Here is a 22871-nt window from a genome sequence, read left to right on the forward strand (position 1 = left end):
CTTTTCATATATTGATCCTTGTTAAGTTACTATTGTTGCTGTTACTGTTACATCATTACAAAACTGATGTTGTTACTGTTACTGTTACTACTACTATTTTGCTGTGCTGTTAAAACTTTTGCTACAGAGAGAAATCTCGGGTGTGGTTAAATTAACAACTCAATTGATAAGACCAATAAATATTCTTCGTCTCCCCTTGTATCGAATCAATAAATCAGGTTGTAATACTACTCGCGAAGAGTGTTACGACCCCCTATACCTGTGAGGTATCAACGCCGTACTTGTGTAGTTTTGTCATGAGGGAGTTGAGTGGTTGAAATTACATTGTATATAAGCGAATCAGCGACTATCCAGGTGACTAATCTTTTCCTAAGACTAGCTGGCTGAGCATCTACAACCACGCACCTCTAATCGACCCTCAAACGTTGAGCCCCTAATTGTTCGTTCGCGTAGCCACAATCCTTATTTTCTTTCTCATATGTCCGACCACTTGCATGTGATTGGTGAAGATGAAGAGAAAAAGAAAATAATGAATAAAGAAATAGAAATGTTGTTCGGGGGGTCGCGCCATACGCGACGGACTGTTCGGACGCGTACGCGAGCCCTTACATCCTCCCTACATTCGAGATGGACATGAGGGTGTGCAAATAGTGCGGACGTTTGAGGAGGACTTGGGGTCGGGGTGTAGATGCTCTTAGAGCATCTCCAACGGCAGCGCAAAAAATCCGCGCCCAATATTTTTTTTAGCACGTCACTGTGGCAGTTTTGAAGCGCGGGGACCGGAGCATCTCCAACAGACGCGCGCTAGTGCGGCGCCCAATCCAGTCCGATCCAGCGTTCCCATCTGCAGCCGCTCAGAGTTTGCTGCGCGCGCAAGCCGGCGCACCAAATATGCTGCACGCGATAGCGTTTTTAAGCGCACGCCCAGAAGTTTTTAGCGCGTGCAGCGTTTTGCAGCTTCTGCTGGAGCAGTCCGGCGTCCAAAAAACGAATCTTTTAGCGCGCGGAGCAGTTTTTGGGCGCCTGTTGGAGATACTCTTAGTCTATTCATCGGACGGACAGCTTTTTCCCTAAAAGAGGAGATCGGACGGCTCAAAAGAGAAGACGGCCAAAGGAGAGCGGGGTCTCCCGTCTCCCCGGCGGCCAGGCTCCGCTCCTGCGCTGTTTCGTCCCCCACCCTTTGCCTTCGCCGGGCAGCGAGCGGAGCGCCGCGCGGCGGACAGTCTGACAATGCAAAACCCTCGCCCCTCCTATGCCCACCACCAGCTCCAGCAGCACCTCGCCTCCCTCCTCTCCGCCGCGGCCGGCGACCCCCCGCACCCCTCCGATGACGCCTCCCGCGCCGGCGCCCTCGCCAGCCTCCGCCTCTCCCTCCTCCACCCGCCCAACCGCCCGCTCCTCCCCTCCCTCACCCCCTTCCTCGCGCCGCTGCTCTCCGTGCTCCTCGCCGACGACGCGTAAGCGCCCCCTCCCCCCCTCCCTCGCGCATCTGTGTGAAGGTAACACGATCCTCCTCACCTCTTCGTTCGTGTCTGTTGCGCAGGTCCTACGCCGTGCGGCGCGCCGCCGTGGCGGCCTACGCGGCGCTCAGCGCGGTGCTGTGCGCGCACGAGGCGCCCGGGGGCCTTCCGGACGGGTTCGTCTCCTGGGCGCTGCCGCTCCTGGGGGAGCCCGCCTCGTCCGCCCTCGTCGCCGAGGGGCTCAGGGAGCTCCTGGTCAACGGGGATGCGCACGCGGTCGAGCGCTTCGTGCCACCTCTCCTCGCCGCCTGCCGTGACATGCTCGAGGATGAGCGGACCTCGCTCGCTGTGCTCAGGTGCCTGCTCGGCCTGCTCACGCTCGTCGCCGTCAAGTTCCCCCACTGCTTCCGGCCGCTATTCGTCGATATGGTGGACTTGCTCCTTGGGTGGGTGTTCGTCCCAGACCTTGCTGACACCGATTGCCGCACCATCGTGGATAGTTTCTCGCAGTTCCAGTGGCACTGGCTCGGTAATCTGCAGTTCTCCCTTGGACTGTTGCCCAAGTTCTTGGCTGATATGGAGGTGCTTGTGCATGATCCCAACCTTGCGGCCAGCCACAACTCTGGCCGGCTTCGTCCGCTCTGTGCTTGCTTCTCGACGGTGCTGCAGATCATGGCTTCTGGTGTGGCAGAGAGAAATAATCTGAGAGAACTTGTAGTAGGGCCACTTGAGGCGTTGGCTCCTCAGCTTTTAAGGTGTGCATCAGTGATAGCTTCCAAGATTGGCTGGTCTGAGAGGATGGAAGAAGCATCCAGATGTCTGGTCTTGCTCGCAGAGATTCTGCAGGAAAGGTTCGCTCAGTTCTATGCTATGTTTGTGGATGTGTTGGCACAGAGTTTGGATAATGCATCGTCACTACAGTTGGTGGTAGCACTTAAGACTAACCTGCAAGTGTTGTCACTTCAAAATTTGGGGCTCCTACCGTCTGCTGTGGAGCACTTGCTTGAATTCAGCTCATTTTTATCTCGGCTGCGTCTTCACCCAAACCACAATGTGGTTGTAAATTCAGCATCCACTTATCTTTTTTGTCTGCAGCATGGATTGGAAGATGTAGCTGAGCAAGCAATTACATCATTGATGAAAGAGTTGGAACTATTGAAATTTCTGCTTCAGAACATGCAAGTAAGCTACACTGGTATCCAGAGTCACTCCTTGGAGAACAACACTATAGTAGGGTATTCAGAGCATCAGTTGCTTTCTGTAATGAAATTCGATTTGAAGATTCTACTGGCCACTATTTCGGCTGATTCTGAAAAGATTGACAGGAGAGTATCTAAGTTGACATCATTCATTTCTGAGAAGCTTGACCCATTTGGCACCCCGTTTCATAATTTCCTTGAGATGCAGTTTCAGATTTTCTCTACACTTCACAGACTGAGCAATGTGGAACTATCAATTAATATTGAAACATCGGAAGCATTTAAAAGAGGCTCTGGTGATTCAGGCAGTCAAACTCAGATAAATACTGAATCAAGGAAGTCTTTTTGTGACTGTAAAATGATGTTCATGCATAAATATGGAAAACACATAGTGCGTGGCCTTAATGCATCATCATCCATGACAATGAAATTAGACGCTTTAGATTGGATAGATTCTTTCGCGGAACTGGTTCTTGCCATGGAAAGGGATCTGAACAAGACCAGTCTCTCTTATGAGTTTGGGGATGCTACCCTTGCGAATATTATTCTCTTCACTATCTTGGATTGCGCTTATGATAGGGAGACTAAAGTAAGATGCCATGTTGCATTATCCTTGGAAGCACTCTTTCTTGGTAGGCTCATCAATCCCATGAGCTTCTCAGTTGTCTCACAGGTTCTTCTTGACAAGCTCAGTGATCCAGACAATGCTGTAAAAAATGGTTTTCTGAGGTTATTTTCAATTGCTTTGCCTATTACAACATACACATTTGGCTTCCTTGAGGATGGATTTAGTTATCAGAATTGCCTAGGTATTTCTAACATTACCAAGCACTGCATGAGTTTGAGGCATGTGCTTGCTGTGAAGCAACAGCCTAGGAAACTTCACTGGCAGCAGCTTGTTTCTATTCTGAGTTACCTTTCCCTCAGATTGAAGTTGCCTCTTTCTTCTTGGGTTCAACGACTGTATTTTAGTTACCGTGGCAAGAAAGATATGTTTTCTGGTCAAATTGATGTCTCTGGAGATACTGATTGGAATGAATTATTCAAAGGGCCCGATGTGGACATAACTATTATCGATAGGATATATTCAGTGAACAATCTTGCTGCAGTTTGGTGGGGCATCCATGAAGCTGCTCGGCATTGCATAAACCTTCGGCTTCGAACTCATCTCGGTGGCCCCACACAGACATTTGCTGCTTTAGAACGCATGCTTTTGGATGTACCAAATTTATTGGCACTGGAAAGTAACGAAGGTGAAGGCAGGTATATAGGACCATCTGACATATCCCTATTACCTATGCGCCTGCTATTGGATTTTGTTGAGGCATTAAAGAAATATGTTTATAATGCATATGAAGGTTCCTTTGTTCTACCAGCTCCTCCAAAGGCAAGTTCCTTGTTTTTCCGAGCGAACAAACGAGTCTGTGAAGAGTGGTTTTCTCGAATCTGTGATCCAATGCTGAATGCAGGACTAGCTTTGCAGTGCAGCGATGCAGTCATTCAGTACTGCTCATCTCGGTTACTAGATCTCAGAAACATTGCCGCATCATCCCTCAAGGACAACAGCCGCATGGGAGGAGCTACTGAAAGTAATCATGCTTTTAGAGAGAGGTTAGAAATGGATATTCTGAAGGTTTTGCGACATGCTTCTCTCGCATTGTGCAGGTGTCATGAAACAGATGCCTTAGTTGGACTCCAGAGGTGGGCTGTGTCAACATTCTACACATACTTTGAGCAGGAAAAGCAACTAACACGGGGTATATCTGATACCCACAAGCACTTTTCCTGGATGTCAGGACTCGTCTATCAATCCCAGGGGCAGTATGAAAAGGCTGCTGCACATTATTCCCATCTTTTGCAGTCTGAGGAAGCCCTTACCTCCATGGATTCTGATGTCATCCAGTACACCATAGCACGTGTTATTGAGTGCTACACAGCTCTGTCTGACTGGAAATGCTTGGAGGGCTGGCTTGCAGAGTTACAAGAGCTCCGTGCTGTACATGCTGGCAAACCTTATTCAGGTGCTTTAACGAGTGCTGGCAATGAGCTTAATGCTATTCATGCAATGGCATGCTTTGATGAGGGTGACTTCCATTCAGCTTGGAGTTATCTTGATTTGACTCCTAAAAGCAGCAGCGAGCTTACCCTTGATCCCAAGGTTGCACTTGAGAGAAGTGAATTAATGCTCCTGCGTGGAATGCTTCAATCTGACAGCAAGCCTGACAAGGCAAGAGAGGATCTTGATAAGGCTAAATTGATATTGGATGAAGCACTCTCTGTGGCCCCTCTCAATGGATTGACTGATGCTGCAGCATGTGCTGGCCAGCTTCATTGCATCTTTGCATTTGAAGAGGCCACTGGGTTGGCCTGCCAAGATGGACCTAATCAACCACCAGCGCTCATGGATTATTTACTGAGACTATTGCAGGATCCTATTGACAAGATCCATCAAGACTGCAGCATGTGGCTGAAGGTCTTTAAAGTGTATCGTACTGCACATCCATCTTCTTTACCCACTCTTCTTCTATGTCGCAAGCTTGTTAGTCTTGCTAGAAAGCAGAGCAACTTTATGTTAGCTGGCCGCTTAAACCAGTACCTCATAAACCATCCTTTGGAATCATCTGATGAGACGGACAAGGAAATGCTTACTTTGAACATTAAATATGAAGGTGCCTTGCTGAAGCATTGCGAAGGAAACAATGAGGAGGCTTTAATTGATCTGTGGTCACTGGTTCGTGCTAATGTTCTTTCTTCAGTTAGCGATTCCTCTGGCATTGGCAATTCACTTATTGCTAAGGCGTGTTTGAAACTCTCGACCTGGATGGAGGAGAGTTCAACTTCTACTCTGAATATAATCGTTCCAAAGGTGGTAAAAGATTTTAGTGATTTTGATGGCTTTCAAAATGGGTCAGAGAAACTTTTGTCTGGTGACAGCAGGTCAGTTTCTATTGCAAACTGTCATGTGCTTGCCCAAGAAATCATAGGCAGTGCTCGAAAGATATCCTGGAAACTCTGTCCCAGTATGGGCAAGGCTTGGCTTTCTTATGCATCTTGGTGCTTTACTCATGCCAATCACTCGCTGTCTGGATCTGATTCAAATGTGCAGAACAGTTTGTCCTCCATTCTCCAATCTGAACTTCCTCCAGATAGATTTCACTTGACAGATAATGAGAAGTCTGAGGTGGAGCAAACAATAAGAAGTTTCTATGCTGATAAATCTGCAAATTATGTAGCTCATAATTCCCCAGCGACAACGGGGTGCAGCAACAATTCTGAGCAGGAGTACCCCATGACCATGATAATTGAACAGGCAACTCAACTGTTAGAAACTGCAACCGGAGCACCAGGTTTTGAGGCCAGTGATGGTGAAGGTGCCTATGCACTGCTATTATCAGAGCTTAAAGTTCTCTTTGGTAAATGCGATTCTGCAATGGACAATGCCATGCCTTTGATTAACAATCTCACTGAAATTTGGTTGTCTTTAAGGAAAAGGAGGGTATCACTCTTTGGGCATGCCGCAAATGCTTATTTTCAGTACCTTTCTCATTCATCAACTCAACCTTCATATCAGCGTGATGCCTTAAAAGGGAAAACTAGGGGCTACACTTTGAGAGCATTGTTGTATCTCCTACATATAATTTTGAACTATGGGGTGGAGCTGAAGGAAACACTTGAAAGTGGGCTTTCAACAGTTCCTTTGTTGCCATGGCAGGTAAATGACGATAGTGGCATCTATTCTATAATTATGATAAGGTTAGTGTATAATTATATGTTTGGATCCATGCAGGAGATTATACCTCAACTCTTTGCTCGCTTGAGTTCCCACCCAGAGAAGATAGTAAGGAAACAGTTGGAGAGCATATTGGTGAAGCTAGGGAAACTTTCTCCTTATTCTATAGTATATCCTACATTAGTTGATATTAATACCTGTGAAGGAGAACCTTCTGAGGAGCTTCAGCGAATATTGAACTTTCTGGTAAGGTGTTCCCTTTGGTACTTATACTATGATTATCTGCTTTAGGCTATGATGATATGTGCATGCTACTTCTATATTTTGAACACTTTCTACTTCTATATTTTGAACACTTTCTGTTTTTCTTTCATAGGTTAAGCTGTACCCCAAATTAATTAAGGATGTTCAGCTTGTAATTGATGAGCTAGGAATGATCACCGTTCTGTGGGAGGAACAATGGCTGAGTACCTTACAAGATCTCCATTCAGGTAAGCCTCCCCTCGACTTCTGCAGTTCTGTGAAATCAGCTGCCCGAGGCAGGCTTCCATGGAAAATGGACACACCTACATAAGAATTAGCTTATGCTCCAGCGTGACATTGGTGTGCTTATGACAGAATCTAGTTAGTTAAAGGAAACCTTTACCGAACCAAGTAAAATACTTCTGTGCCGTAAGAAAGATGTTGCTGGTTATGTAAGAAGTAAAACACATTTTTCTTTTCTTCAAAGCCACTGTAATTCCAAGTACCCCCTAAGGCCTCATTCGGTTAGGACGGTTTTTCATAGGGAAAACATAGGAACAAGGATTTCAGAGGAAAATTTCCTATAGATGCGTTCTGTTTGTAGGAAATGCATACATGAATTTCATAGGATCACTATTCATTTCCTGTGTTTTTGGAGGAAACTACACATCCACTCAAAGCTCATTGCGTGGGAACGAGGCAAGACAATTCCTTAGGATGACAAGTGCAATCCTATCAAATTCCTGTACTACTCCTAATTCCTATGTTTTGGTTTCCTCCAAGCTGAATGAGCCCTAAGGCCTAAGCCCCAGTTAGTAAACATTATTTTTCCTTGCTCTGATTTTTGAACTGAGCGTTCCTGTAGAGTTAATTATGAAATCCTCTTGTTAACTAGATTGCAATACAAATCCTGAAAAATATTGTTGCATAGGATCTCTAGAATGGTGTCTCTCTTGAGTTTTTATGAGGTCCTTTAGCTTACCAAGTTCCAATACTGTAAGAATGCTTGCTTGCAAGGCAAATGACATTTCCTCCTCACTTGTAATATACCATTCTAGAAGTAGATAGACTCATGTCTGTTGTCTACTACGAGGTTGTCTACTTTGACTGTTGCATTAAATTTAATTGTCTGTACAACGGTTCGTGCCCGGTATATGGTTTTGTTTACTTGTTTGTACAAACCTGCATTTAGGAACTTTATGACCAAATAACCAGTAACCACATATTTATATCTAATATCCTTTGAGTATTAGTTTTCTGAGTTATTGATGGGACATTTTTTATGTTGCTATGTAGATGTCTTAAGGAGAATCAATATACTTAAGGAGGAAGCTGCAAGGGTTGCTGCAAATTCTACACTGACTTCAGCTGAAAAGAACAAGATCAATGCTGCAAAATATTCTGCTATTATGACTCCAATTGTTGTAGCCTTGGAGCGTCGTTTAGCGTCCACATCTCGTGAACCAAGAACACCCCATGAGACGTGGTTCCATAAGGAATATAACGCTCAGCTGAGATCTGCAATCACAAGCCTTAAGGTGCCCCCTGGATCTCCAGCAGCATTAGGAGAGATTTGGCGGCCTTTTGGTTCAATTGCAGCTTCTTTAGTCAGTCATCAAAGGAAGTCATGTGTATTGTTAAGTGAAATTGCTCCACAGCTAGCAACTTTGTCAACCTCTGACATTCCAATGCCTGGTTTTGAGAAGCAGATACTTGATTCCTCAGAATCTCTTTTTGCTGGAAATCATGGCACGGTTACAGTATCTTCTTTCTGCAAAGAAGTTACAATACTTTCTACAAAGACAAGACCTAAGAAGCTCGCCTTGCAAGGATCAGATGGACAGAAGTATATTTATCTTCTCAAGGGACGGGAGGATCTACGTCTTGATTCTCGGATTATGCAGCTTCTGGAGGCAATAAATAGCTTCTTGCACTCATCTTCTGACACTCGAAGTCGAAATATTGCAATACGATTTTATTCTGTTACACCAATTAGTGGACGAGCTGGGCTAATCCAGTGGGTAGAAAATGTAAGCAGCATATACAATGTGTACAAGTCATGGCAAAAACGTACTCAGGTGGCACAGGCACAGCTTTCTTCAGTTAGCACTGGTAACGTTCACAACTCAGTACCTCATGTTCCCCGTCCGAGTGATATGTTCTATGGAAAAATAATACCAGCACTGAAAGAAAAGGGGATCAAAAGAGTAATCTCACGAAGAGATTGGCCACTAGATGTTAAGAAAAAAGTTCTGTTGGAGCTTATGAAGGAGACTCCAAAGCAGATTCTGTGGCAAGAAATGTGGTGTTCAAGTGAGGGCTTCAAAAACTTCAACTCCAAAGTAAAGAGGTATGTATGGTGCATGGTACTTCTGCTTTGAGCACTGTATTTACATTTACAAAGTGTCCTTTGTTTCCACTGCTAGGCAAAATAAAAGTACGATTTTGAGAGTTTTTACTTTTATTGTACTACTAAAACTCTGTCCAAGCTTTTCTGCTGGTTGTCATTCTCATGAAGAATATGCCCACTTTGAGCATAGATGGCATATTTGAAACTGAAAATTGTGTTTCAGTTAAGTTGTTGGTCTTAAGCCCTAATGACTCCTTCCTTACAAAAGATTGAAAGAAGAGGGAAACCACTACTCTTCTCCAGAGAGAACCAAATAAAAGTTATGCCGGGTTAAATAGTTGTGCAAGTCCCTAGTGAATTGGGATCTGGGGAGGCTGAGACAAGCTCTTCAGGATGCTATCGCTGTTGACAAGCTTCCCTACGAGTTTAGTGTACATGCCACATAGTTTCCATGATGTAGATTCTAGCGGTGGGGTTACACAGGGCTCGAGTCCAACCTCCATCGCCAGGGTAAACACCCAGCAGCAAGCAGGCAGTGGCATATGTAGAGATTAGAGGAAGACTTTTTTAGCCTAGTGACTCCATCCTTCAAGTCGAGCCCCACCTCAATTTTATTCCTGGAATCACCTCTTATGTATCATTCATGTAACTTTTTTCTTGAATGTTAATTAGGGATTTTCAGATTGTAATTTTGGCGGGAACTAAGATCATATATTTTGTAATAGTAAGTAGTGATTTGTGAAGCAACATGTGCCACACAAATTATTCATCAATACATACATAAATGGTAACTGAAACATCAGGAAACCAAGAGTGCCTTGAGGCTATTCTAGTAACTAGTTTGTTCACCATAACACGTTCATCAAGATATCTTAGTTTTGCAAATAGAGTTCTGCATTATATATTTTAAGAGTAGTAATTGAAGATTCCTGTCGTCTATTACTTTCGACAGAAGTTTTCATTGTCTGTGAGTGCTTAGGTATCAATCTTTTTCCTGTTGCAGATTCTCTAGCAGTCTAGCAGCTATGAGCATGGTTGGCCATATCCTGGGCCTTGGAGATAGGCATTTAGACAATATCCTTATGGACTTTAGCAACGGTGATGTGGTTCACATAGATTACAATATATGCTTTGATAAAGGGAAAAGGTTGAAGATTCCAGAAATCGTTCCGTTCCGTCTTACTCAAACTATTGAATCAGCCTTGGGATTGTCTGGAGTTGAAGGTGTCTTTAGAGCTACCTGTGAGGCAGTTATGGGTGCCCTCTTGAAGAACAAAGATATCATCTTAATGTTAATGGAAGTATTTGTTTGGGACCCATTGATCGAATGGACACGCGGAAATATGCAAGATGAAGCTGGAATAGCTGGTGAAGAGAAGAAAGGAATGGAATTAGCAGTTAGTTTAAGCTTGTTCTCTTCTAGGATTCAAGAAAGTCGTGTTCCGTTGCAGGTAATTGTCTCTTAGAGTTGGAAATTTTCTTTTGCCTCTTAGCAGCAATATTTTTCGATAGCGTCAGGCATATTTGCAGTTCCAGACTCTGTTAAATCAATGAGTTCCGAGTTATTTGTTACGGATATAATTTATTCCCGGTCTAATCAAACTGTTTGTGACGTTCAGGAGCATCAGGATCTTTTCGTGACCAACTTGCCAGCTACAGTATCTGATCTAAAGGTATTCTTCTTTAACTTCATAACCACAAAGTGGAAATATCTCAAATAACATATTTGAATCACCTGATTCTTGTTTTATTCTCACTATATGCAGAAATTCTTGGATACTCTAGATCAGTATGAGTTTAAGTCTGCTATATTTTATCATGCCGAGAAAGAGAGGTCCAGTGCTTTACATAATGAAACGTCAGCAAAGTCAATCCTTGCCGAGGCCACTTCAGTTGCTGAAAAATCCCGCACTTCTTTTGAGGTTCATGCTCATGAATTAGCAGAAGCTAAAACATCGACAGTTGACGAAGCTAACACGCTTGCAATATGGGTGGAAAAACATGGAAGAGTTCTTGAGGCCATACGGGACAATTCGTTTACAGGTTCGGAGCTATTAATGAAACTAGACAGCAAGGATGAGGCCTTAAGCCTTATTTCAGCTGTCCTTGTATCTGGGGTCCCCCTTACGGTTGTACCAGAGCCAACTAGAGAACATTGCTATGAGTTGGATAGGGAGGTCTCTGAACTAATTACTGAGTTGCATGATGGTCGGTCCTCTGCTTTACAGGCACTTGGTGAGTATGCTTTAATCTTGCAGCAAGTTCTTCCAGTTAACTACATCACAACCAGTCCAATTACTGGTTGGGCACAAGCTTTGCAGCTATCTGTAACCAGTGCATCACAAGACATGCTAGCTCTTGCCAAAAGGCAGGCTGCAGAAGTCATTGCTAAGGTTCAGGGCGAAGGTAGTAATCTAGTACAGCAAAGATACCGGGATCTCTTAAATCAAAGGGAAAGTTATGTTGCATGTGTGGAAAGAATTATGAGGGAGTGTTCTGAATTGATGAGTTCTGTTGGATCGGATAACGAAGCACAATCTAAAGATCGGTTACTTTCTGCATTCATGAACTCTGTTCAATTGTCATCACAAAAGAATGATGAGGATACCGTTCCTCCTTCGCTGGCAGATAATTTGGGGGTCAAAACTCCAGCCCAGGAGGATGTACAAGAGAAAGCAAGCAAGGTTCTATCTGTTCTTGGGATAGCTGTGAGTCAGTTATACAGTGGCATTAGAGTCAGAGTGTCCGAACTCTCAACTAAAGCTGTTGGGATAACTAAGTTCAGGACAGATGAAGCTGGTCTTCAAGCTGATGCTGGAATGAGTCTGCAATTGTTTGATCAGCAGATCGAAAAATGTGCATTACTTTCTGGTTTTGTCAAGGAAGTGCATGAAGTGATGGGGACAAAATTAGGTGAAATAAACGCTGATTATCTAAAGCATCGGCCTGGACAATGGGCTTATACATTTCAGGCCATTTTGCACTCAAGTACCAACATGATTGAGCAAATGACCGAAGTTTGTCTTCCAGAAATTATTAGAACGTTTGTCTCGTACAATTCGGAGGTAATGGAAGCCTTCGGTTCAATTTCTCGGATACATGGTTCTGTTGACACAGCTCTAGAGAAGTTGGCTGAGGTAGAACTTGAGAGAACATCACTGACTGAACTGGAACAGAGCTACTTTGTGAAAGTTGGCCGAATCACTGAGCAGCAAGTAGCTCTTGAAGAAGCTGCCATGAGGGGTAGAGACCATCTATCCTGGGAAGAAGCAGATGAACTAGCTTCACAGGAGGAAGCCTGTAGAGCACAGTTGGAACAACTTCAGAAAACTTGGAGCCAGAAAGATATGAGAATTTCATCAGTTTCGAAAGTAGAAGCCAGCGTCATGAATTCTTTACTTTCTTCTGAAAAGTACTTCTCATCTTTGGTGAATGCTGATCAGGAAAGTGAATTTCATTTCAGAAGCAAGGCTCTGCTTTCAATCTTGACAAAACCCTTCGCCGACCTGGAATCTCTTGATCATATGCTATCATCTCGTGGCGCCTTCCCTTCCCACATGAGCGGATCAGTTTCTAATCTGAGAGAAGTTTTCTCAGCCAGTTCTTCATTATCTGATGTTATGTGGCCTTTATCTGGCTTATTGAAGGGTCATGCTTTTTTCGTTTGGAAGCTCGGTTTGCTTGATTCAATTCTCGACTTGTGCATGCATGAGATTTCATCTTCTGTTGAGCACAGTTGTACTACCAACCAGCTTTACATTACTCTCAAGAAGAAGCTTGCGATCCATGTGGAAAATCAAGTTGGTCAATATATTCTGAAAAGGATTGCTCCTGCACTGATCCTACATTTAGACAAAGAAATTTGTGATTTGCTAGAAACGAGTCAAGGAAGAAGAGAATCTGGTACACCTACTGCGGCTGTAGGAAGGGTTGCATTAATGCTTGAGGAGTACTGTAATGCTCATGAGACAGCTAGAGCTGCCCGGACTGCAGTTTCTCTGAAGCAAAGACAATTAAATGACCTCACTGAGGCTTTACGCAAAATAATTTTGGAAATAGTTCAGGTTGAATGGCTGCATGATTTTTCATCGCCTCATGCACAGAAGGCCAAGATTTTCTCACAAAATATTCTTGGTGATGATAAGTTCATGTCCGTGCTTTTAAATCTGAGCAGAAGGAACTTGTTAGATAAGATCCAGTCTTCGGTGTCATTGATAACAAGATCAATTGAGTGTCTGCAAGCTTGTGAAAGCACTTCTGTTTCAGCTGAAGGCCAACTTGAGAGAGCAATGGGATGGGCCTGTGCTGGTCCAAATACTTCTGGAGCAGGTGGTTCAACTGCAAAGGGTTCAGGAATCCCCCCTGAGTTTCATGATCATCTATTAAAAAGGAGGAAATTGCTTGGTGGCATTCAAGAACAGGCATCTGACCTTGTTAAGTCTTGCACATCCGTTTTAGAGTTTGAAGCATCTAGAGATGGCCTTTACTTTGTTTCTGAGGATAAATCTTCTGGACAATCTACTGATAAGAGCAGGGCATGGCAGCAAACTTTCGTGAATCTCCTGACACGTTTAGATGCAGCATACCATTCCTTTACATGTAAGTTGATTACTTTCCGTTTGTACTTTCATTACGTACATGTTCAAATACTGTGAACGTGCACAAGGGATATCCAACATTTAGTGGGTGATTGTTTTCAAGCCTGCACTGAAAATTAATCAAGGACCACAAACTTGTTATTGCCCTGTAAAAGACGAATCCCTGTGTGATATATTTGTGCTAGTGTGCTAGTGTCACAAAACACAAGAAGCAGCCATACATGCTGTGATTGCTTGCACTGTTGCCTATTTTTGTTACCATTTTCCAGTGTCATATGCTGCGGCATGCAACATTAAACTGAATACACTGCTGAAGCGAGATATATGGAGATGCCATGTGGTTTCACTTATGTGCTAGGCCCAGCCAGCTCTAGCATCGGTTACCAATTCTGGGATGAAATCCCTGTTATCTTTCAGTTAGGAATAGTATGATTCAAATCACGAAGTCAATTGGAAATAGATTATTCCTTAGAAATTGTACATTGGGTTAGTTACCTAGTTTGTATTGTTAGGCATCTATGTAAAGAGGACCCATCCAGATGAGATGAGTTGATCAAGCCAAAGGAGTTACAATATATTCCCTGTCTCTTTCATCCTCTCAGTCCCTTATCTAACCCTCTTTCCAATCAGCTGTGCAGCCTGAACTTCCTGACCGTGTTTACTTGTCATGAGGTCACCAATGTCTAGTCAGAATTTAGAAGTTCTGCATAATTTTGAATTTCTGATGCAATAGTTCCCCCTGCCTGATAGTATGAATTCTTCTGTTTAATTGTTTTCCCATTTGTTCTTTTGTTGCAAGCAGGTGCAGAACAAGACTGGAAACGTGGCCAGCTCAACATGGAAACTGCTGGAAAAGGCTTGTATTCAGCTACCAATCAACTTTCTGTAGTCTCTGTCAAGGCAAAATCTGCATTAGGTCCGTCCTCTTCCACTTCTGGAGTTGTTGTTTGCTTCTTTTATCATCCAATATTGAAATTTGTAAGATTCCTTTTATTTTAATTCTTGTAGAATAATGCCATGTATATCTTGTCCCAGTTGATCTGCAGGATACTCTGGTAGACATGTATGAACGTGCTTGTGAAGTCAGTGTATCATTATCTGGATTCAAACAGATTTCACAGGACCGCACTGCCTTGACTACTGAATGTGGCTCCTTGCTCGAGGAGGTACATCCGTACATAATTTAATCCCATTTTGTTGACATATCTCTACTTTGTCTGCATGGGAACTCCTAGTTGTGAATTCGGTTGTATGCTTTAAGGTTTGCAAGTTTAAATGGTCAGGAACTCTTAAGAGATTTAGTCGGCTGTTGAGGAACTAATATTATTCAGCTTCATATCTGAAATGCTTTGATGATAAAAATAAATATATTCTTCAGTTAGGTAAAACCTGGTAGTTAGATATATATCTCATCTCCGGTATGCGTATTTTTTATGTAGCTATGCCCCTTTCCAGTTATTGGCAATTATTATCCAAAAACTTGCTCTTGATTTCCTGGCAAATTATTTACAGGTCTTGGCTATAGCAGAGGGGTTGCATGATGTCTACACTTTGGGAAAGGAAGCTGCTGCATTGCACAGTTCCCTTACGGCAAATATTTCCAAGGTTTGTCATTAATTTTTTTCTATTAAATTTCCTCCCTTCAAGATCAATATAAATACTTTCACCTGGCTACTCATGGTAATATTTATCTTGTACATCACATGTGCATGCTGTTTGATAACTTTGATTGAGAAATTGAGATTTTATTAATTTGGTACTGACATGGTGATGATATTTTTGACTCTTAGAAGCAGTCCAGAGAAATGCTAAGCTTTATACCTAGGACTCAGGAATACATGGCACCTTTAGTGTATTTGGTAATATGATATTTTTTCTCTAATGAAAAAGCTTTGTTTTGATGCTTGGCAGGCAAATACGATCTTACTTCCACTTGAAGCTTTGTTGTCTGCTGATGTGGCTGTTATGTCTGAAGCGATCTCAAAGGAAAGAGAGAAGAATAACACCAGTATGCCTCTTAGTCATGGAAAGGCATTATACCAATCTTACATCACTAGAGTAAGGGAAGCTTGCAAAAACATAGAGCCTGTGGTGCCCCTATTAACCGAATACGTGAAGGAGCTGCATTCCATGGTGATTAAGCTTGGACGCCTTTCAAGTCTTCATGCAGGGAATCTTCATAAGGTACTTGGCTAGGACATGTATACTTGTGTCATAGACGCTTAACCTTTTTACTTGTTTTTATGTTTTGATGCTTGACCTGAATTTTTCACATGTCTCTTGGTACATGTAATTTCACTCCTCGTCTTTCTTGTTCACAGGCTTTAGAAGTTCTTGAAGAAAGTGAAACTGGGAGATCACAGGATATGCCCTCTGCACATCCAGATCTTCTGCAAAGTGATTCGTCAATTGAGAAGGATAAAATCTCTTCTGGAAGCAGGGAAGGTGTCTCTCAGGATTTGGTTATGGATACTGATGGTTCTCTACAAGATGAATGTTGGATTTCTCCACCAGAGCACTCATATACTAGCAGTTCAGGATGTACAACATTGTTGACCCAGCTTACTTCTTCTGAGAATTTGGAGAAAATAGATGTCCTTTTGGACAGCGAGCCTGGAATAGAAGGTCCTGCCGCTAATAGTCAGCAAGCAAGAGATGGTAGAACTGATTCAGAATCAGACTCAAGTAGCAATAAGCAGGCGTTTTCAAACAATGTCACACAAGCTAGCAATATTCATGTGGCTGAAACTTCTTTTGCGGAGGAGGGAAGAATTGAAACTGAGGATAACACTGAAGCCTTCAAACAGGTTAGAGGACAAGAATGTGACAGCAGTGATAATAAATCCCATTCAGATACTCGAATGACCAGAGGTAAGATATTGTCGTTGCCATTTATATTTTATTATTTCTATTTGAGGTCAAGTAGGTTGCTCTTCAACTTCTTGTCAGCACCATTTTAACACTGCCTATAATTTTTCTTCAAGGAAGAACTAGCAATTATACATGCTGCAGAAAATATTTTCAGCACAACTTTTACTTTCTCAACCGATTCTGTTTAATATTTAATCTTCCCATCTGTACAAAAAATATTGGTGCACGAAATGGATAAATTTAATGTTTTCAAATTGCACCATTGCTATGTTAGATTGAATATTACAGATCATTATAAGCCTTCCTATTTTCCTAGCTCATTCTGTCTGAAATTTTCATGAAATATTAGTCCTTCAAGAATTCTGAAGCTGAGACAGATTTATATTGATATGTTTCTGCTTCACAGGTAAAAATCCTTTTGCTCTGTCTATCCTGAAGCAAGTGGAACATAAGTTACATGGACGAGATATAGATGGTACCAGGTGAGCAAATAAGAGGGAAAGTTTTAATAGCATCCAGATCTATTACTGTATGTTATCGTGTTTTATTGATCTCATTCTCATCTCATTCTCTTTAGGTCCTTGAAAATTTCGGAGCAAGTAGACTATCTTCTTAAGCAGGCGACAAGCATCGATAATTTGTGTAATATGTACGAGGGTTGGACACCTTGGATATGATTCAAATTTCACCGCTACAACTTCCATTAATGTATGCTGTCCAGGTACTAGCTGAATATTCTGCTGAAGCCCTGTACTAGTAACTCTTTTGTTCGTCTCTATGTTTGTAAAATGCAAGATCTCCCTGTAGGTGACTGTAGATGTTACTCCTCCGTAAATAAATATAAGTGATCTAAACGCTCTTATATTTCTTTACGGAGGGAGTACAAGCTAAGAATTGTCTTCATTTCCCCACAGTCCCTTTGGTGACCTTGAGATTGAAAGCAGCTGTTCAAACAGTGAAATCTCTGAGAAAATCCGTGTAGTGATATTGAGATAGAAAGGGCTGTTGTTGTCACAATATATGTGGATTGCACTAGCCCTTTTCATCAGTTCGGACTTTTGGTTGCGTTGGCTAGTGCATGAAGCTTAACATGGTATCAGAGCTAAGGTCTTGAGTTCAAGTCCTATCTTTCGTAATTTATTTAAAAAAATTGCTGGTAGCCCCCCTTTGTGTCCACGACTCCACGTAGAGACCTCTTGAGTCATACGTGAGTTTCGCGCGCCGTCGCTCTCTTTTGGTTGCACGTATTGACTTGTCTTCCCCGTCACACGCGAGAGGGGGTGTTACAATATATGTGGATTGCACTAGCCCTTTCCATCAGTTCAGACTTTTGGTTGCGTTAGCTAGTGCATGAAGCTTAACAACAGTTTCTGATGAAACCTATGAAGCATTGGCTCAGCCTTCTTTAGTCTTTACCCTGGCTCAGTCAGTGTCTAATGGATTGGCTAGTAAGGAAACTTGCCAGTAAGCCTAATGTACACTACAGGTTCCTAAACATGTAATGCTGCACCAGTCATGTCCCGAAACTTGTTCATTAAGTACTGATGCAGTGGTGGAAAAACATGTGGTCATCTTACTTTTCCAATAAGGGGATAAGAACAGGGGTCTTATCTATTCCAACGAGGGGACAAAAACAGGGTTTCAATAACTCCTCAGGATGATGTAAAACATTTATGTAGTATCTTAGAAAACCAGAACGAGTCCGTAGATCCAAAACCAGAAAGTACTATTTCCACTCTTTTTCTCACCATGAAGGATCAGCTGAAGTCGAGGCCTCAATTGACATGCCTTCTGATCTCTCCCCCCCCCCCCCCCCCCCCCCCCGGTTTTGCTGTTAGCATCCTATCATCTATCATCTAAGTTGATATCTCTGATGTCATGTTTAGTTCGGTGGCAATTTTAGCATAGGAACATGTCTCTTGAAAATGATGAAAGGAGGCAAGGCGATGGGCCCTGATTGTATCCCCATTGAGGTGTGGAGAGGCCTCGGGGATAGCGATAGTATGGCTAACCAAGCTTTTGAACCTCATTTTTCGGGCAAACAAGATGTCAGAAGAATGGAGATGGAGTATATTAGTACCAATCTTCAAGAACAAGGGGGATGTTGAGAGTTGTACTAATTACCGTGGAATTAAGCTGATGAGCCATACAATGAAGCTATGGGAGATAGTCATTGAGCACCGCTTAAGAAGAATGATAAGCGTGACCAAAAATCAGTTGGTTTCATGCTTGGGAGGTCGACCATGGAAGTCATTTTCTTGGTACGACAACTTATGGAGAGATACAGGGAGCAAAAGAAGGACCTGCATATGGTGTTCATTGACTTAGAGAAGGCCTATGATAAGATAATGCGGTATGTCATGTGGTGGGCCTTGGAGAAACACAAAGTCCCAAGCAAAGTACATTACCCTCATCAAGGACATGTACAATAATGTTGTGGCAAGTGTTCGAACAAGTGATGGCGACATTGATGACTTCCCGATTAAATAGGACTGCATCAGGGTCAGCTTTGAGCCCTTATCTTTTTGCCTTGGTGATGGATGAGATCAGGTCACAAGGGATATACAAGGAGATATCCCATGGTGTATGCTCTTTGCGGACGATGTGGTGCTAGTCGATGATAGTCGGACGAGGGTCAACAGGAAGTTAGAGCTATGTAGACAAATCTTGGAATCGAAAGGTTTTAGACTTAGTAGAACTAAAACCGAGTACATGAGGTGCGGTTTGAGTACTACTAGGCACGAGTAGGAGGAAGTTAGCCTTGATGGGCAAGTGATGCCTCAGAAGGACACCTTTCGATATTTGGGGTCAATGCTGCAAAAGGATGGAGATATCGATGAAGATGTGAACCATCGAATTAAAGCCGGATGGATGAAATGGCGCCAAGCTTCTGACATTCTCTGTGACAAGAGAGTGCCACAAAAGCTAAAAGGCAAGTTCTATAGGACGGTGATTCGACCCGTACCTGGCCCCGTCATCTGGCACCGCCGCGGCCTACGACAAGGCGACCCCCTGCCGCCCCAGCTCTTCGTCCTCGCGGTGGACACCCTCGGGCGCCTGCTGCATCGCGCCACCGAGCTCGGCATCCTGCAACAACTACACCCCCGCCACTCGCTTCCCGTCGTCTCGCTCTACGCCGACGACGTGATTCTCTTCTGCCACCCCTCGCACGGCGACATCGAGGCGGTAAAGAGCATCCTGCAACTCTTCGTGCGCACCTCTGGACTCCAGGTTAACTTCCTGAAGAGCTCTGCCACGCTGATTCACTGCGACCCTGTCGCGGCCGCGCCTGTTGTCGACCTGCTTGGGTGCCCCATTGTGGACCTGCCCATCACCTATCTGGGCATCCCATTGACAATCCGGCGCCCAACTGCAGCCCAGCTACATGCCGTCGTCGACAGGACCGCCGGCATGCTCCCGTGCTGGAAGGCGCACCTCATGAACAAGGCTGGACGCCTCGCATTCGTTAAAGCTGTCTTGAGCACGATCCCTATTCACCAGCTACTCGTGCTCGCACCGCCGAAAAAGACAGTCAAAGCGCTGGTGAAAATCCAGCGGGGGTTCCTATGGGCAGGGCGCGCCGATGCCCATGGCGGCAACTGCCATGTCAATTGGCAGCATGTCGCGCGCCCAATCTCATTGGGTGGCCTCGGCGTCCGCGACCTGGAGCGCTCCGGCCTTGCGCTGCGCATGCGCTGGCTGTGGTTCAGCCGCACTGATAACACCAGAGCATGGAGTAGCCTCGACCTGCAATTCTCGGCGGAGGAGCGCGACTTCTTCTTCGCCTCCACCACCATGCAGCTCGGCAACGGCCAGCAGGCCCTTTTCTGGGAAGATAGATGGCTCGAGGGGCGTGCCATCCGCGAAATTGCACCCCTGCTGCATGCATGCATCCCCAAGCACCGGCGCAAGCTACGGACCGTGGCCGACGGGCTGCAAGCTCACAAATGGGCACGAGATATCCATGGCGTGCTTGGGATCCAAGAGGTTGGCCAATATCTACAGCTCTGGCACAAGATCGAACACACGACGCTCTCCACCAAGCCTGATCGCCTGCTATGGAAGTGGACTGCTAGCGGCACTTACACCGCGCAATCGGCCTACAAAGCTACCTTCCACGGCTCCATCCCATGCGATGCCTGGAAACTCACCTGGAAGTGTTGGGCGCCGCCGCGTGTCCGTTTCTTCCACTGGCTCGCCCGGCTCGATCGCTGCTGGACGGCTGACCGGCTAGCCAGAAGAGGGTTACAGCATCCCCCACGGTGCCCCCTATGCGACCAAGAACCAGAAACCATGCACCACCTCCTCCTCGCCTGCCCATTCTCCCGGCAGGTTTGGCACGAGGCCCTGGCCTGGCTGAGGATGCCCTATCGCCCACCCGATGGCGAGGAATCACTCAATGCTTGGTGGACCACCGCGAGACGGGCTACGCCGAAGCTAATGCGCAAAGGCCTCGCATCCATGACCCTGCTCGTGCCTTGGATGACATGGAAACACAGAAATGACTGCGTGTTTGACAGAGGCCGCCCCTCGACCACTAGCCTGATAGCGAAGATCAAGGAGGAAGCAGCGCTTTGGGCCAGAGCCGGCGCACAAGGCCTCAAAGCCGCGATCCCGCAAACCTGGGACGTCCACTGATTTTCTTTCCTGGCCCTGTAACTACCTCCTAGGAGGATTGTAACCCAAACCCCTATCTTTTCAATGAAATAAAACGCAAAAGTCTTCTGCGTTTTCTCGCAGTGTTGGCCGACTAAAAGACGACATGTGTAGCAGTTGGGTGTGGCAGAGATGCGCATGTTGAGATGGATGTGTGGCCATACAAGGAAGGACCGAGTCCGAAATGATGATATACGAGATAGAGTTGGGGTAGCGCCGATTGAAGAGAAGCTTGTCCAATATCGTCTGAGATGGTTTGGTCCTATTCAATGCAGGCCTCCAGAAGCTCCAGTGCATAGCGGACGGATAAAGCATGCTGATAATGTCAAAAGAGGCAGGGGTAGACCGAACTTGACATGGGAGGAGTCCGTAAAGAGAGATTTGAAGGATTGGAGTATCACCAAAGATAGAGGCATGGAAGCTTGTTATCCACGTGCCAGAACCATGAGTTGGTCGCGAGATCTTATGGGTTTCACCTTTAGCCCACCCCAACTTGTTCGGGACTAAAGGCTTTGCTGTTGTTGTTGTTGTTGTAGCTATTGCCCGACTTTAATTTTAACCCTGAACCTTTTACTCCATCAACTCATAAACGGGCAAATCTTATCCTCAAGCTGGTTCTTGGGGTGGTTTTGCCATGTTAGCTATCAGTTATCAATCTTTACACATAGGCTACCACATCATCAAGCTGACCCCATGTGCCAGCCTCTGTCTTCTCATCTTTGCATCTCTCCTTGCTGCATCCATCCAAACAGGTGGCTATTCAGAAGGAGGCGGTGTGTTATGCACGAACTGGGGTCTGTCTTCCTCCGGGAGGATTGAATCCAGAGAAGGGGAAAGAAGGGAGGAGAGTTACAGGTAAACAAGGGAAAGGTTTCTATCTCTCTGCTAATTGCTGCCATGCTTCCTTCTCTGTCCCCTCTTCATATAGCTGACTCCTTCGACACACTTGCCTTCCCTTCCTTCATTTGGGCCTCGAACTCTCGTGCCAGCCTTCTGTTGCGCCTTGTGGCTTTGGGCCTGCACAAGCCTGCCAGCCATCACAACTACCAAATAGAGGCATGGAGGTACAATACAACTGCTGAAAACCTTTTCCCAGATTTTGTCTCAGTCAGCAGAAAACCATTTGGGAGAGGGCCAAGGGGGGTAAAGTAAATTGATCCAAGAGTTCAAGTTTATAAACAACCGGTTTCAGAGTTCAAGGTTGAAAAGTGAACTTCTGCAATAGTTCAGGGTTGAAAACTATAATGACACATAATCAAGAAACCACTTACATGAACAGTTTCAGGGCAAGCTATGCACAGTTCTGAAGTTGATTGACGTAAAAGAAACGGCGTTTAAGTTTAGGGTGAAATTTAAACTCAGCCGATTGTTGACTGACCAAAAGTAGACCCAGACCCCCCCCCCCCCCCCCCCCCCCCCCCCCCGGTTTGTATACCTAATACTCCCTCTGTAAACTAATATAAGAGTGTTTAGAGATAACTAAAGTAGTGATCTAAACGCTCTTATATTAGTTTACGGAGGGAGTACTATCTATTAATGATACATATTTTGTCTTTTTAGATAATGTATTTTTCCTTTTTAAGATACTGTATAGTTTTGCCTGGCTATAGTTTTGGTTGTACCAATCAGTTTTACTACTTTCTTTTGCAAGGGACATATGTGTTTTACGTAGTTACATTTTAAAATTTGTTACTCCCTCTGTTCCATAATTCTTGTCGTGGTTTAACCATGACAACCACGACAAGAATTATGGAACGGAGGGAG

At 44.5% G+C, this 22871-nt stretch overlaps 1 protein-coding gene across 1 annotated transcript; it reads left to right on the top strand.

Moving 5' to 3' along the window:
* Positions 1-1602: 1602 nt before the first annotated feature.
* On the top strand, positions 1603-21689 carry LOC123450226 (serine/threonine-protein kinase SMG1-like). The gene is made up of 16 exons (XM_045127585.1): positions 1603-6371; positions 6447-6635; positions 6766-6880; positions 7929-8982; positions 9986-10433; positions 10602-10655; positions 10749-13581; positions 14383-14496; positions 14616-14746; positions 15093-15185; positions 15492-15764; positions 15902-16451; positions 16858-16933; positions 17029-17122; positions 17173-17201; positions 19397-21689. The coding sequence occupies exons 1-16, from the start codon at positions 1779-1781 to the stop codon at positions 21087-21089; spliced, it is 12339 nt and encodes a 4112-aa protein (XP_044983520.1). The 5' UTR covers positions 1603-1778; the 3' UTR covers positions 21090-21689.
* Positions 21690-22871: the final 1182 nt, after the last annotated feature.

This window comes from Hordeum vulgare, chromosome 4H, assembly GCF_904849725.1.
Source record: "Hordeum vulgare subsp. vulgare chromosome 4H, MorexV3_pseudomolecules_assembly, whole genome shotgun sequence".
Lineage (NCBI taxonomy): Eukaryota > Viridiplantae > Streptophyta > Magnoliopsida > Poales > Poaceae > Hordeum > Hordeum vulgare.